We start from the raw sequence: 15895 nt of genomic DNA, 5'->3' as shown, positions 1-15895 counted from the left end.
AAGTACCTACAGTATTGATTTTAACAGTAACTTTTTGAACTGAAGCTATATTCACATTATTATTAAAGTTACTAAAACGTTTAAGCTATCTTCTGTACTGATTTCATTTTTTTTTATCATGCTATGCTAACCTATGGTTGCTTTAGGTATTTTACAATACTGCAGTGCTTAATAGCCCTGAAGGGTGAGGTATCCATTTCAGATATTAATAAAAGAAACAAAGTTTTCCATTTTTAGACAACAGAATTATCTTTCAAAAGAAATTTCATTCCACAGATATTGGTAATATAAATCTTAGTCATACCAACATATTCAGAATAAATCTTAATGACAGCAACACCTTAATACAAACAAGAAATTCCAACTATTTTACAAATTACTATTCACTGAAAACTATGTCCATGAATGTGTAGAAATGCATTCCTTATCCAACTCACAAAGGTGGTGCTAAGTCTGAATTTGATTCTATGACAGGAGTCCCCAGCCCCTGGTTCATATACCAGCACTGGTCTGCGGCATGTCAACAACCCAGGCTGAGCAAACAAGCGAAGCCCTATCCATGTGATGCAGGCAGCATGCAAAATCATGCCCCCTCCGGTCTGTGGAAAAACCTCTCTCCATGGAACCAGTCCGTGGTGCCCAAAAGGTTCTATGCGATAGATAACATTTGAAATAATCTTAAGTTGATAATACTTAGGATATCCCATAAATAATATCTATACAAATGTTACCTGTTTTACTAATATGGATCATATTTTGAATAATTTATAAACTATTCAACAAGATATTGAATCCAAACCATCCTCAGAAGGAAAATCAGTGTTTTCCCCATTTGATGTATTTAATAAATCACTATAGAAAAGTTAGCAACATTCAGTGCAAATGAAGGAAAATCTACTGAAGCTCATATCGGAATGAGCCCACAGAATTCCTGCCTGTGTCATTACAGAGTGCTACATGTCATATAATTTTGCAACTGTTTGCTTCTTTCTTAGAAAATTTTATACAACGACAGTAACTGCTATATTTTCCCTAGTTATCCCTTTTTGATAAGGACAGGACTAAAGCTTTAACCAACATAGACCCAGTTTTCTCTTCTTGTTACTTTAAATCCATACTTTATGTGCATATTGACTAATAGTTATCTACTTGTGAACATTCTTTGCTTATATAGTATTATTTATGTATATGTTTATTGAGTATGATGACACAGGGTTAATAGCAAGACAAGTACTGTAAAAGGAAGCAGAGAGCCAATAAAAAAGGAATTTGTGGTTGTTCAGTAAAATGTATCATTCTGGTTTAAAATCCTCTTCCCTTCTTCACATTTTGACAGTTTTAATCATAACCTATTTATGTTTTTATCTTTTAAGTAATCTTTCTATTTAAAAGACTTTTTGCTTCCCTATTCTCTAATTTATGGAATACAGGTCTTTTTTAGTGACTGTTCAGATACCATAATGATTGAAAAGTAATGTTATGACTAATCCTTGCATTTACAACCTTCTTTGGTCTGTAAAGCAAAGGAAGGTTGAAGTAAAATCATCAGCATAGTCACTGTTTCACTTAGCAATGGCTTCGGTTAATGACTGACTTGCAGGTCCCAAATGTGGTCATCAAATGAGACTACATATACTTCACTGATTAACCATTAACCAATTGAAAGAAATGCAAACCTTAAAAAGATCTCGTAGATTAAATATGTAATGGCATTTAGCAGGTGTTGGAAGCATTTTATGAAGCATTCTATAGTACAGAGCAATAGAGCAACACGTTAAATTATCTGTACACTTCTGAACTTCAACCAAGAATCTATTGATGTAAAAGTATGTTCCCAGGCGTACCTACAAAAAATATTTTATACATTTAGAAAAAATTATAAACATTTTATGTACATTACAGATTATGTACATTACTTTAAAGAAACTGTGGTTAACATACTTATAGCAAGCTACATTATTTTACATATTTGCAAATTGAGGCCGGTAAAATGAGGACCCAGATTGTTGGTGGCAATATGCTAACTCTGTAAACCCCTTAGAAAGGGCTGTAAAGTGGTTGTTGTTGTTCTTAGTTGTGAAGTCGTGCCCGACCCATCACGACCCCATGGACAATGTTCCTCCAGGTCTTCCTGTCCTCTACCATCTCCTGGAGTCCATTTAAGTTCACTGGTATATAAGTTTAAATGCTATTGCTATAATTTTCAGTTACATATCATTAGTTTCATTTTGCTCTTTGTAAAACTAAATAAATAAAGGTCTTGGGATAGTTACCTGGAAAATACGTTGCAAAGACTGTAAGGAAGTTGCAGGCAAAACTAAAATGCAAAAATGGGACAGAAGACGAGTACTAATCTCATTACCTCCTACATTTAGAGGTGTACAGCATGCAACTGTGGCAATGTCCTGAACATGCTGTTAGAAAAATACATAAGATAGAATTTTTTTTAAAAAAGCCTATAAATCAACATATGTATAATATTGTATAATATCAGAATGATTGATAATGAACTTATACATTTTTATGAAAAGGTTCTAATACAATTTTTAAAAATCCATCTATTCCTATGGTAAGTACAGAGCTTCATATATCTCTAGTATAGGCAAAAGTACAAATCTCCTCAGAAATATTTCAGGTTCATTAAGATTTTTATTGAATAATCACAAGAAAAAACAACTTTAAAACTGAAAAATGTGAATGGAATCATCTGTAATATAACTATAGTATAATTCATAATGTAACTAGTTAGCTTAGAAACTCAAGATAGCTGCTGACTGTATAATTAAAAACCTGAATTGAAAAATCAAAATAGTAAGTAAAAAGTCTGCAATTCAGATGTGAACATAAGAAATTAATTTAATTAATTTACTTAAAACTCTGATATACTTAAACACTTTAGAAGATAAGCTTAAGATTCAAAAGGATCTTGACAGACTTGAGCACTGAGTCAATCCTATCCAACAAGATGCAGTTTAATAGAGAGAAAAGTAAAGTCCTGCACTAAGGCAGTAAAAACCAAATGCATAGGTACAGAATAGGCTCAACAGTAGTAATTTTGAGAGGGATCTCGGTGTCCTAGTGGACCACCACTTAAGTATGGGTCTGCAGTGTGCTGCAGCTGCCAAAAGAGCCAATGCAGTCCTAGGCAGATGGACAGTGTCAAGACAACAGGAAATGATAGCATCACTTTATACCCTGCTGGTAAGACCAGACTTGGAGTACTGCATCCAGCTCTGGTGACCAAAATACAAAAAAGATGTTGAGATCCTGGAAATGTGCATAGAAAAGCAAAATAGATGATAAAGAGCCTTAAATCATATGATGAATGGTTGAGGAAGCTAGGTATGTACAGCCTATAAGAGAGAAGCATGGGGGACATGATAACTGCCTTCCAGTACTTGAGAGGCTATCACAAAGAAGAAGGGATTGACTTGCTCTCTAAGGCACCAGAGGGCAGGAGAAAAAGAGCAGAAGCTTGTTTAAGAGAAATCCAACCTACAAGTAAGAAGGAAATCCATCAACTCCACGAGGCAAGTTCTGGGAATGACCAAGTCTGGCTTTCTTCATGGGGCTAAAAAAACAAAAAGTAAGATCAGTCTTTCCAACTTCTCATTAAAATTGCCCCATGGAGTTGCCTGGTCTCTCCTGTTCCGCGTTGGGAAAGTGATGACTTTGGATGATTTTTCTTTAGTTTCCCTGTGTGTTTCTTCATTTTGTAATATAGCTTTTCCATTTCTCCAGCGAAAGAAGAGCATCTTGAGCTGCTGGGAGAAATGTGATGAAGCTGGAAAGCAGGTCTGATTAGGAGCCCCTCTTATGATTTGGAAAAGGCCTCAGTGTGCATCTGGCAAGGGGGGGGCACAGGGTAGAGGTGCACCAAGCTCTCCAGCTCCACAGCATGCAATTTCAGAAATTGGAGTGGGAAATCTGGGGGGCAGGAAGGCACCTGCAGGCCACAACAGTCAGGGAGGCAGTTCTCCGCCGGACTGCAAGTGAAGGGTGCAGGGCAGAGGTGCCCCAGTCTCTTCATGGCAGTGCAATTGCTGAAATCTGGGTGATTCGGCACTCTAGCAAGTGGAGGGGCAGGACCGCATTCACTTGTGAGAGAGGTTGGGGCTCAGTGGGGAAGAGGAGAGGCATGCCAGTGTTTCTCCACTTGGCTGGACAAGGGCTCCAGCACTCAAGGCTGCACAGGAGATGAGTGTGGTGCCAAAGGAAAGTGAGCAATCAGTGAGGGGGTGGGAAGGAAAATCCCAAGCACTTGGGAGCCTAAGGAGTGGGAAGAGGAGCTTAGGATTTCTCAGCGGGTGGGGGGAGGCCTTTAGTGGCTGTAGACAATGGTCTTGTTCCTGCACTAGGCCTCCCATGGTCTTCCCCACTCCTGAGATACTCCATGAGCTCTTAGCAACCCATGCATTTGATTAATGAATGCTTTGAGGACAGGAGAGATGGGGCTTGTTCATTTAATGAGTTCCAATTAACAAATTTCGGATTATGTATGTAATTGGCAGACTCCATTATATTCATAACTTGAGGATTACCTGTACTTTAAAAATGAATTTTAAAACCCTAATTTCTCTCCTAAGCCTATGTGACTAAGAATATAGATCACCTAACATGAGAATGAATTTCAACTGATCCACAATACTATATTTACATGACAAATTCTTAATGAAAAACCTTAGTTTAACAAAAATCAGAAATAACAAAAGAAATGTTACCCATATTAAACATACCTTCCATTCAAGGTGTTTAATATCATAAAATCCTCCCAACTCCACAAACTGACGGATGAACTCTAACGGTGGCTTGGATCCATATGCTTCTGCGATTGGCATGTTCAGATCATCAATAAACAGTAGTGCCTTGAAATAAGTATAATAAAAATCACAAATGACTATCACATCTGAAGTATATTAACAAAAATATTAGGAACTTAATTTCTATCTTGGCATTTTCATTTTTACATGTAATAAGTACGATCCATTATGCATATATATCAGGACTAGAAGACCTCCAAGGTCCCTTCCAATTCTGTTATTCTATTCTACAGTATATATTGTTGTACTCAGTCACACTGAAAGAGGTGGCCTAGAAAATCCTCCTAAACACCCACAGAATTAGTAATTGGCTCCAACAAAGAGTTTTTTAATAAATTATCTGAATTAGGATTATTTGCATTTGATGGAACTAGTCTAGGCAAAAATCAAAGTTTGCGTGTGTTCTGTTTCATTTTCCACCACTAATGGAACAAATTCAGCACATCCATTTCTTGTTCATTTTTCCAGATGCAGCTTGTAACATAATTGAGCAGATGCCTAGAAATATTGAAAAATATGCCCAATTGTGACCCATTTCCTTCTCTCTCACCCAAAAATTGTTTTTGGGTGGTGGGATGGGTGTTGTTCGTTATGTATAACTCTTTTCCTGTTTTCTTCCTCAGTTCCTTTCTATGTAACACAGAGACAGACAATTTGTTCTAGGCTGGAGAACACAACTTGCTTCTTGTGAGCCAAAGACTTTCTGATGCTGTCAGTAAAGGAGGATGTTTGAAACCTTTGGTACTTTTTTGTGGCTTTCAGTGATTTTAAATGTAATTCTTGTTTGGCAACTATCTCATTTAGCAATTACAACAGTGATGAAAAAGTAACTTTATGATGGAAAAGTAACTTTACGACCAATCCTCACATTTATGACTTTTGCCGGTTTATAAAGCAAAGGGAACTGAAGTAAGATCATAAGCACAGTTGTGGTTTCAATTAGTGACTGCTTCACTTGTTGACTGAATTGCCAGTCCCAATTGTGGTTGCTAAATGAAGACTATTAGTATAGGGATTTAAAAATGATAATAGAAGCACTACTACTCCCAGTGTACTCCCACTACAATTCCTACCAATGCAATACTAAAAACACAACTTTAAAATGGTTCATCTCTAAAATACCTATTTTGTTGCTTAATTTAAGCAGCATGATCTTAAAGCATTTTGAGAATTGTTTTGCTGGGGGTTTTATCTGCTAAAAAAAATAATAGGTAGGTAGGTAGGTAGGTAGGTAGGTAGGTAGGTAGGTAGGTAGGTAGGTAGATAGATAGATAGATAGATAGATAGATAGATAGATAGATAGATAGATAGATAGATAGATAGATAGATAGATAGATAGATAGATAGATAGATAGATAGATAGATAGAAAAAGAATCAGTAGCAGTAGAATTAATTTGTTTTTTTCTCTAAAGTTTAGTGGCTCCTATTCAGTAAGAGTAGTAATCATCAAGTTGAGTGAATGAGAATGCTCATCATTAAAAGATCCTCTTTTTCCTATGCTCTATTCATGCTCAATTTTTAATACAAAGGAAAAGAAAAAAGTCACCTTTACTCCAGATCAACTGAATATTCACCAATGGCACTGAGAACTAGCTCTCAAAAAGTGCATTCTAGATCAGCACCCTTTTGAGCAATGAGCGCCTAAAAATAGGATGTTCTTTAAAATAGCTTTAAAAGTTTCCTAAGATCATTAAATTTTGCAAGATCTCACCTGAAATTTTCTGAGATTTGGCAACTTTCTGAAATGTAAATTTTTGCTTTGTATTTTACTTTGGACCTCTAGAGATTCTTGAAACCTTTAAAAAGTTAATATGTTCTATTTCTTGCATTAGACTAAGTGTGAATCAAATAGATTCTCTTTGAAATGAAGATTGAATAAACTGCTTGTTATGTATGTGAGTTACAGATAAGCTTTCATTAAAATTCTTACTTGTTTAGATTGTGGAGCACCCATGACATCTTTACTTTTCAGTATTAATTTCTGTGTCATCAAACTCTTCGTTTGAGCTGCAGTTGTATGGGCACCTAATTGTAATTTACAAATGATAGGCCCTGAAGATGGTTCTTCTACATCAGAATCCTCTCTTACTGAGCTGAGAGCTGAAACTTTAACAAATTGAATTGTTAGAATTTTACATAATATTTAACCTTTTGGGGGGTTATATTTTTCCATATTCCTAATTTACATATACATACATGTATATTCATACATTTAAAAAAATTATCAAGAAAAAATTAACTGTAATATAATTTATAACTGTTACTATATAACAGCTGCAGTAAGATCAGAATCAAGTAGAAAAGAGGCATTTTGAGCCAGCAAACCTTACCTGCGTTATTATTGCATTTAAGGCAATTTAAGTGCTACTGATCTGATTTTCCTGGTTAAAGTAGGTGTAATACTTTTGTTGATATAATTATATAGAATTCCTTGTTAGAATACCTTTTGGATATTATTTTTTTCTAAAACCACAGAAGTAAAGCTAAAAACCATTTCAGGTTGAGCTCAATTCTCAGTCGTGTTAAGACTGGTTTACACACAAGTACATGTATATGCAGTGCTTTTTTTGTAAAAAAAAAAAAAAAAAAAAAAAGGTGCCGGAACTCACACATCATACAACCCACCTTGCCTACCCTACAAGGTTCCATCCAAAAAAGGTGCCGGAACTCCGTTCTGGGCGTTCTATGACAAAAAAAGCCCTGTGTATATGTATTCAGAACAAATTTATTAAAATTTGCATTCTGAAATGGTAGAAAGATTCAAAGGGCAGTCACTTCTCAACAAAGCTATAAAATAAGTTACTTTGCACAAAGCAAAATAATAGAATCAGTTAAAAATTCAATAAATAAATTTACTCTGTGCCAGTCATGAATCTACTTCAACATTCTCAACTTTAAGAATAAGGCAGCTGTATCCTAAGGCAATATATCAATGTTTTAAAAGGCTTATAAGAAGGTTCAAAAGAATATGCCATAAATTGGTTTCCCCTACTGTATTATTATTATTATTGTATTACGTTATTAGTCTTATTTACACCACTTAAAACCTTATGGAGTCAGTTTATAAATGTTATAAATTAATTAGTATATTAGGCTGGCAGTGAAAGATATCAATATGCTCTCTATATGTACCAAAGAAACCCAGATGCATATAGAGCAATGAAATAAAGTCAGAGGAATAAAATTCTTAGCTATTGTATGGAACTATTTTTTTACTTTTAATTTCCTTTTAAATTTGTCCAATCTTAATCTCTTTAGTAGGTTCTTTTTTATTAAAGATGTGATTTCAGAATTTAGCGTTAGGTATTATTTGGACTTTAAGAACTTATTTCTTTAAAATTTAATATATCCTCATTCAAAACAAAATCTAACCCTAAAACATTTTTTTTAATCAATGACATACGTAATAGTTTGGTTGAAGAATGTGTTTTCCAAGAGCCACGAAACTGATCTGTTTTCAATGCACTGTAGTTCCTCATCAAGCTAGACAATAAAACATAAACACAGAATGAAGAAAACACAAATTAATAAAGTTTGCCAGTTCTGTCATAAAATCATCAAACAAAAATTTTTTTGTTTTTGTTTTCTAGTATTTTCCAGTATATTAAATTTGAATCTATTATTACTTTACTATTGTTAATTTATTTATATAGATAAGTCATCAACCTTAACAACTTTATTCAAAGAAAATACACTGTGCCACATCAGACAGGCATGACCAACTGTGATTTAGCTTTAGAGAAGCCCAGTGACTCTTCCCCCTGAGAGGAAAAGTCATATATCAGAACAGGAGAAAAAAAAACCTGGAGACTGGAGATGTAGATATAAAGGTTTCAAAACTCTTCTAGCCCTTTGCCATGACCCCAAACCAGACTCTATTAAAAAATGACACTGGGAAGAAAAGAGATATTCTCACTTTTGTTTTACTAGTAATATACTAGTCAGGTATTGCTGAAATACCTAGGATCAATATATTCAAGAAAGAGCTTGAATTACCCTCTAAGTTTATTAGCAGTTACCTTGTTATTTTAGTTTGGTTGTAGTAAAAGACCTCTCCTAATATTGTTTTTTTCCTTATATTTAAGCCATCTTTCTGAAGTCTTCCAAGCATATTATCTATCATAGTGGTCTTTCCACTACCAGGGTCTCCTAAAAATTATAGAACAGACTATCAGGCTTCTATCGCTATAATGAAGGAGGTGAAGAAATTATAAAATTTGTAATTCCAATTAATAAAAACATTCAGCTAGATTTGTAATTAATTTGTAATTTGTAATTAAGAAAATAAATTTCAAACAAAAGAAACACCAAAATTATTTTAACTGAAAACTATTCTAACAAGAATTACTAAGGGGACAATAATACTGTACACACTATAATTTTATTATATATTTTGTGCATTTATTGTGCAATACAAGCTGTCGGTGTTTGAGCCAGATTCCATCATTTATCTTGGATGAGATAGAAATTTCCCTTTCAAGGTTGATATACAGTTTGAGGATTTTCCTGGACTTGAAGCTCCTGGTTGAAGAGCATATTCAGCTGGACTAGAAAAGATTATGTACCATCTGGTGCACCAGTTGAGCCCTTTTCTAGATTGGGGGCCTTCAGACAGTCACTGATGCCCTAGTCACCTCACGGTTTGACTACTGCAATACACTCTACATTGGGCTGCCCTTAAAGATCACCTGAAAACTTCAATTAGTCCAGCACGTGGAGGCACAAGCAGTAACGGGCATTCTTCATTATAATCATGTAGCGCCTGTGCTTCGTGAACTTCACTGGTTTGCTTCACTGGGTGCAATTCAATTTTGCTGGTTATTACTTATGAAGCCCTACTTGGCCTAGTTGTTTGAGGGACTGCTTGTCTCTCATAGTATCTGCCTGGCCAATCTGACCCTGCAGGATTGGCACATTCCAAATTCCTTTGATTAAACAATGCCATCTATCAGGACCCCAGAAATGCATGTTGTATGTAGCAGTGTCTGCCTTATGGAATGAGATTCTCTCAAAATCTGGTATTAAAGATTAACTGATGTAAAAGGGATGTTTTAGCTCCACCTTTCAAGATCAGTTTATTTTCATTCAGATCCAATACATCATATTCCTTAGCAAATAACATACTTATAATCTTTTATCTCTTTAATTTAATTCATATACTTTATCATTTATTCTTCTTCTATCTAAAGTTCTTACACCTATCACCTGCCATGTTTGTCCTGAAATAGGTCTATAGATGTTAATTTCCACCATTCATTTAGGCTTTGGTCAGTCAAGGTTTTTTTACATAATACTTGTTGGTAAAACAGAAAAGATATAAACAATAAGGAGACAATTGATTACTTCTGGCAACTTCTGATCAGTATGCCATGCAGACAACCACAATTTTACTTCAAGCATGCTCATATTATTCTATAAAGTTTATTTAATCTAGAAACTATCTTAACAGAATAATAGAGTAACAGAGTTGGAAGGGACTTTGGAGGTCTTCTAGTCCAACCCCATCCTCAAACCAATTTATTGTTATACGCAGCCTATCATCTTGAGGATTATGCAGGATACATTGAAGGCCTAGAAAAAGCAAAATGGCATAATCTTCCAATCATCTAAATATGATGAAGGATCAGTACAAAGGATCTTTTTTAAAAAAGTAAGTGAAAACTTTTTTCACTTATGAAAAGTGAAATCTAAGATATGACTAAGCTTAATACAGGGAACTATGTACCTAATATAAGGACTTTTTGGCATATTATAAAATAGTACAATTTATAATCTGAGGGAGATTGCATAGTATTATTTCTCATGTAATTTGGAAAGAACAATACATGGCAGTATTTAAAAGCAAGTCATTCAATGAATACATGGCAGTATTTAAAAGCAGGTCATTCAATGAAGATGACAAGGGTTAAACATTCTCTGTTGATATTTAATGTTTAGCCCTTGTCATCTTCATTGAAAGAAAAACAAATCTAAAGAGACTGAAAAGGGGAGAAACAAATAGTGGTGTTTTGATACTTCCTGAAGTATTTAAGTATTTTTGCCCCAAAGATTGAGTAAAGTAGATACTGGAAGACTAGGGACATGCTACTACAGGCCTACAGTAAGCAAATTGATCCAACAACTTGTTGCGTTATTAGTTTGCTCATTGTGGCAAGTAAATGTTATGCAAGGTATCCTATAATTAAATAAAGTTTTACAATATTAAAACTCATAATAACAACAATTAAAGTGTTCTAAAATAATGAAATGATATTTTAAAACAAATAATTAAACTGTTAAAAACTAAAGCTAATAATTAAAATTATTATTATCAGTCATATTTCAAACTAGGCTAGATATTGGTTCAACCTGTGTTGATTTTTCCATAATACATTGTCCGCTATATTTAAAAAAAGAATTCTATCTTCCTAAATCATCTATATAACCTGATAACTAAGAATTATAAGAATTATATAACAATTCTCTTGACAATATCAATAGGCCCAAGAAGAGCAATTCAAGCCCCTGTCTTACTGGGAGGAGGAAAGTTTCCCAAGAAATCGAGAAGGTATAAATATAGCTTGTAAATAAATGGAATTTAAATTGTCTAGATTAAATGCTTCATAACTGTGTTATATGCTTACAACTCTTGGACTGCATAGGTCAGATCTGTCATAGAAATTAGCTAGGGTTTGTTTGTTTGTTTGGCAATCTTAACTTTCCATGTGTTGAAAATAGCAATTACATTCCAACTATTCTCAGATAATTCAAAATACTATGTTTTACAATTCTTAGATTTGTTTAAAAAATTCAGTAATTTTTATGGGCATTTTAACTTACCTGCACAAGAGTTTTATAGTTATCTTTATGACTGGGCTTTAAAATAATACAATGAAAATATTATATAAGAGTAATCCTACAATTAAATGCAAGATAGAGTCTATTTTGTTTTTCAATATTTAAATAGGATCTTACCTATAATCAGTACTGGATGTTTTGACAATAAAAGAAGACTTGCTAGGAAACTGTGACGAATTGTATCAATATTGGGAATAAATGCAGAGGCCTCCATTTTCTTTTCTTGATTTTCTAACATGTTATTATCAGAATCAGAAAGATCTGATGTCTCTGAAGTTTAAAAGATTACAATTATTTTAAAATATCAAAAATTCTTAAAATAGTATAAATCACGAATAGGCAAAAAAAATAGATAAATAGATGAGGGATATAACATTTTAGCTTGCAAAGATCAATTAGGCTATGACATTCAAGACTACCAGAAAACAACTGTCTTTTATATTGCCTTTTAATCTTCAAGCCACTGAACAGGCGGGAGAAATGATAACAATACATATAAATAGAAGTGGATGGATAAATTATATAAATCCTGGTAAAACTTTACTGGTTAGAATTAGGTGATATTGAGTTTTTGTGAGGAATCTATGTTTGTTGAAGTGATAATGGCTGTCTGTGAATGGAAAAGGCATGTATCACAGAGGTGATGACAATGATATTTTCAGCTCTTAGTGGCTCAAAATGTACTTGTATGTGTAGGAATCTATTCTCAATCATACAGTATTATGCTTTAATTTCTATAGTTAGGCTTCAGCATCTAGCATTGAATTTATCTCTGAATATATTAGTATTGTTCTCCTCCCAAATACTGAGTGCCTCACTTTATCTCTCAGAAATATGTGTGTTTCTGAACTCTAAACTTATTAAATGTTTTCCAGGACTTTCAAAATAATTTAATAACATAAAGCAACTATAACTATACTCACCTTTCTGGATAAGGAATTGCGTGCTAGGAACTAAATGTCCCCATGGTTCAAATTCTCCTGTTTGTAAATCCACAAAATAATCAAAAACAGTTTTATCTCCAGATGGCAGCTGAATATCTGAAAGTTCAAAAAGCGAAAGATGGGTGTTATTACATAAATAGTGTAAAATTAATGGGTGAATATGCATATTTTCCTATAAAGTGTTTAGCAGATATGTTTCTGTCATATAACCCCACCCTACTCACTCCCTGCACTGGCTTGAATGTATGTAGATTTAAAGCACAGGGAATGGGATCAAATAAACCTCGATCTTAGATCCTGCTAAGTAGCTGTACTTATGTCTAAGCAAGCTCAAACACAGCTCCCCTTCAGATTGTTGGAGGTGAAACATTCACTGTGTGCATGTGGACATTCCTGAGAGCAGGAGTCTGACCTGAGCAAACAAAACTATTTAGAACACAATATAATTATTATAGAGTTACAACAAAAAGGAGATTATATTTAGGGAATATGTGACTGTGCTAGGCAAAGCTTAATATCTAGCTTGCTATAGTCTAGCAGGAGAAGAATCTAAGAGCATGTCTGTTGTGCCTATGTGCCTGGGAAGAAAGTCAAAAGGGAATGTGCTCAAATTAGCATTCTTTTAGGCAAAAAGCATATAAAGAAAAGACACAACAGTAAACTCACAACTCTACAAGTATGCTTCAAAAATTTTCTTTTTTAAAAAAATTGAAATACATTTATATTAATGGTTCTGTTGCTAATTGGTAGATTTGTCATGTGTGTATCATAATTGCAATAATGCTAATTTAACTAAATTAGTCTATGCTGACAAGCAGCAACTTCCAAGGCTTTTCCCCTTCTTTATTAATATCTTTGTATAAAAAGAAATTGAATCCCAGGTCCTCTTACATGAAACATCCGACTTTTCCATTGTTCTGCATGTCTTCTGTTTCTAAGCTAATTTATTCAGTTGGAATCTCTTCTGTATTCAAAATCTATAGTCATATAGATGGTACTTACATATGTACATATACATGAAAATATAGATAAGTTGATATATTTGTCAACTTCATTATTTTGGAAACCAAACTATATAGTTCAGCTTCACTGAAATATAAAATTATATCTTTGGCCCTTTCTTGTTCCATTAATTTGTTACTTAATGTAAATATTTATTCAATTAATGCAATTGAAATATATACAATAACTATATTGTGAAAGCAGTAAAAATTTAGAACTTACTAGTAGGTGGTTTTTTTTCAAATAAATCACGAACAAGGTAATTGAAGTCACTTGTTACATGTGCAAGTTCATCTTGGCTAGTGTTTATATCAATGAGAGTTTCACCTTCATGTTCTTCCTCTCGTTTTAAAATTCCTCCAACAGCCCAAGTAAATGCAAATATGAAAATTTTCCCCAATAATATGAGCATTTTATTAGGCTCCTTTTCCCAAAACCATATCTGACCATCCCTGAAAATAATGAATAAAGAAGTTATCTTAATACAACTTTGTACTAAACCTCAAAAGGATACTGTATTTATACTTTTGCACGTTAATTTTTAAGATCCTGAATATTTTATTATTTATGAATAACTGGCTTTTTACACAGGTATTTGATGAGGAAGAGTGAGATCTGATTTTATTGTAATCCGTTTGATTGTTATGAGCTGCCCACAGCTATTGAGAGCCAGATGGCATATAAGTTTAATAAATCATTGACAAAATCACCATTGAACACATTAACAAAATCATCATCAAATCTCAAAAAGGAACACTGTATTTATTGTTTTGCAAGTTATATGTCTTAGACTTAAGGTATAAGATTGGCTTGCTATCTTATATAGTTTGCCAATTTTATCATAATTTGTTAGATTGTTATGAGCTTCCCATAGTCATTGAGAATCAGATGGCATACAAATTTAATAAATTATTGTTAATGTTATTATTATTTGGTCTGATATGATAGTTTAGTATTTTGTCATGGTTTTAGTGAAGTAGTTGGGTTAGTTAACTGCAGGAAATGAGCAGAGTAGCATTATGTTTTTAAAAAACCAATAAAACTTGAATGGGTGAAAAAAAAAAGGAAAAATCTCAAATGATTAAGAATATACAAGAATAGGATTTGGAGTTTTTAGCTTGGTGAGGAGGCAGGTAAGCCAAAAGATAATAGGATCTAGAAAACCATACATGGAATGATGTACCCCTCTTTCATTGTATAAGAATATTGTGTTAGCCATTAAAACTAGATGCAGAGAGATTTAAAACATTGGCCAACAAATTGGTCAATGATTTAGATCAGGGCTTCTCAACCCGTGGTATACGTACCACCTGTGATACATTGGCATGTGGCAGGTGGTACGTGGCCCTGCCCAGCCCAGCCCAGGGTAGCGGGGGAGGATACGAGCCAAAGCAGCGCAGCACAGGACTTGCCTTGAGAGAATCCTTGGGAGCTGCAGGGCTGCTGGGGTGAGGCAAAGCCCCCAGGATCAGCACTTCTGGCACACCCGGAAGAGAAAGGAGGAGGAGGGCGGAGATAGGAGAAGCTATAAAAGAAGGCAGTTTGGGCGGGAGAGGGAGAGAGAAAAAAGACGCAGCCTTGGGAAGAGGAAGAAGAGTCAGCTGGAGCTGCACTGAAGGTAAAAGAAGGAGAAGGAGAGGCAAGAGAGAAGAGGACAAAAAATAGGCCAGGTTTGCACACGTGTGGCAGCAACAAACAGGTAAGAAACGCAGCTGGGGAAGGGCCGCAGCATGAGAGTCCTTCCTTCCCTCCCTCTCATTGTCCCTTCCTTCCTTCCTTCTTTCCTTCTTTCTCCCTTCCTTCCCTCCTCCCTTCCGTGCCCAAGAAGGGATAAGGGGAGGGGGACAGGCTGCCAGCATGGCTGGTGGCTGTGCTGCCGGTGGCCATGGCTGGAAAGGCCACTGTAAAGTGCTGGACAAGAGCTGCACAGCATTAAGAGCAGAGTGGCAGGAAAATATTTGTAATAAGGGAGGGAAAAAACAGGCATCCCCTGAAGGAGACCAGCAAATGGCCCTTGCCCTTTTCACACACCTGTGGACTCTGGGGGAGGGGACGCTGCGAGCGGCATGAGAGTCCACGTTATCTATGCTTTGCTGCCCAGACCCCAGCCTGGTTTCGGCAAGCAGCGGTGCATTCTCCTCACTGTGCAGAATGGCCAGGCAAGGCGAACCGATGACATGCCGAACCTGCCTATGTGCGCGCAGAGACGAACGCATGCACGTCAGCCTCTGTGTGTGCATAGGCAGGTTCATCATGTTGCCGGTTCACCTTGCCTGGCCACTCCGCATGGT

At 35.1% G+C, this 15895-nt stretch overlaps 1 protein-coding gene across 1 annotated transcript in view; it reads right to left on the bottom strand.

The window, feature by feature from the left end:
* DNAH14 (dynein axonemal heavy chain 14) overlaps window positions 1-15895 on the bottom strand; it is a 202818-nt gene that overhangs the window by 63356 nt on the left and 123567 nt on the right. The window contains exons 44-52 of the mRNA XM_029286756.1: window positions 13827-14056; window positions 12582-12698; window positions 11776-11928; window positions 9510-9615; window positions 8225-8304; window positions 6752-6927; window positions 4737-4865; window positions 2274-2414; window positions 1677-1844 (exon numbers count right to left, since the gene is read on the bottom strand). Coding sequence (XP_029142589.1) covers window positions 1677-1844; window positions 2274-2414; window positions 4737-4865; window positions 6752-6927; window positions 8225-8304; window positions 9510-9615; window positions 11776-11928; window positions 12582-12698; window positions 13827-14056 — 1300 coding nt within the window. The remainder of the gene's footprint in view (window positions 1-1676; window positions 1845-2273; window positions 2415-4736; window positions 4866-6751; window positions 6928-8224; window positions 8305-9509; window positions 9616-11775; window positions 11929-12581; window positions 12699-13826; window positions 14057-15895) is intronic.

The sequence above is a fragment of the Protobothrops mucrosquamatus genome, unplaced genomic scaffold (genome assembly GCF_001527695.2).
Source record: "Protobothrops mucrosquamatus isolate PMUCROS unplaced genomic scaffold, P.Mucros_1.0 scaffold_3, whole genome shotgun sequence".
NCBI lineage: Eukaryota > Metazoa > Chordata > Lepidosauria > Squamata > Viperidae > Protobothrops > Protobothrops mucrosquamatus.
The sequence above is the reverse complement of the archived record's forward strand: the minus strand, read 5'-3'. Positions and strand labels throughout refer to the sequence as shown.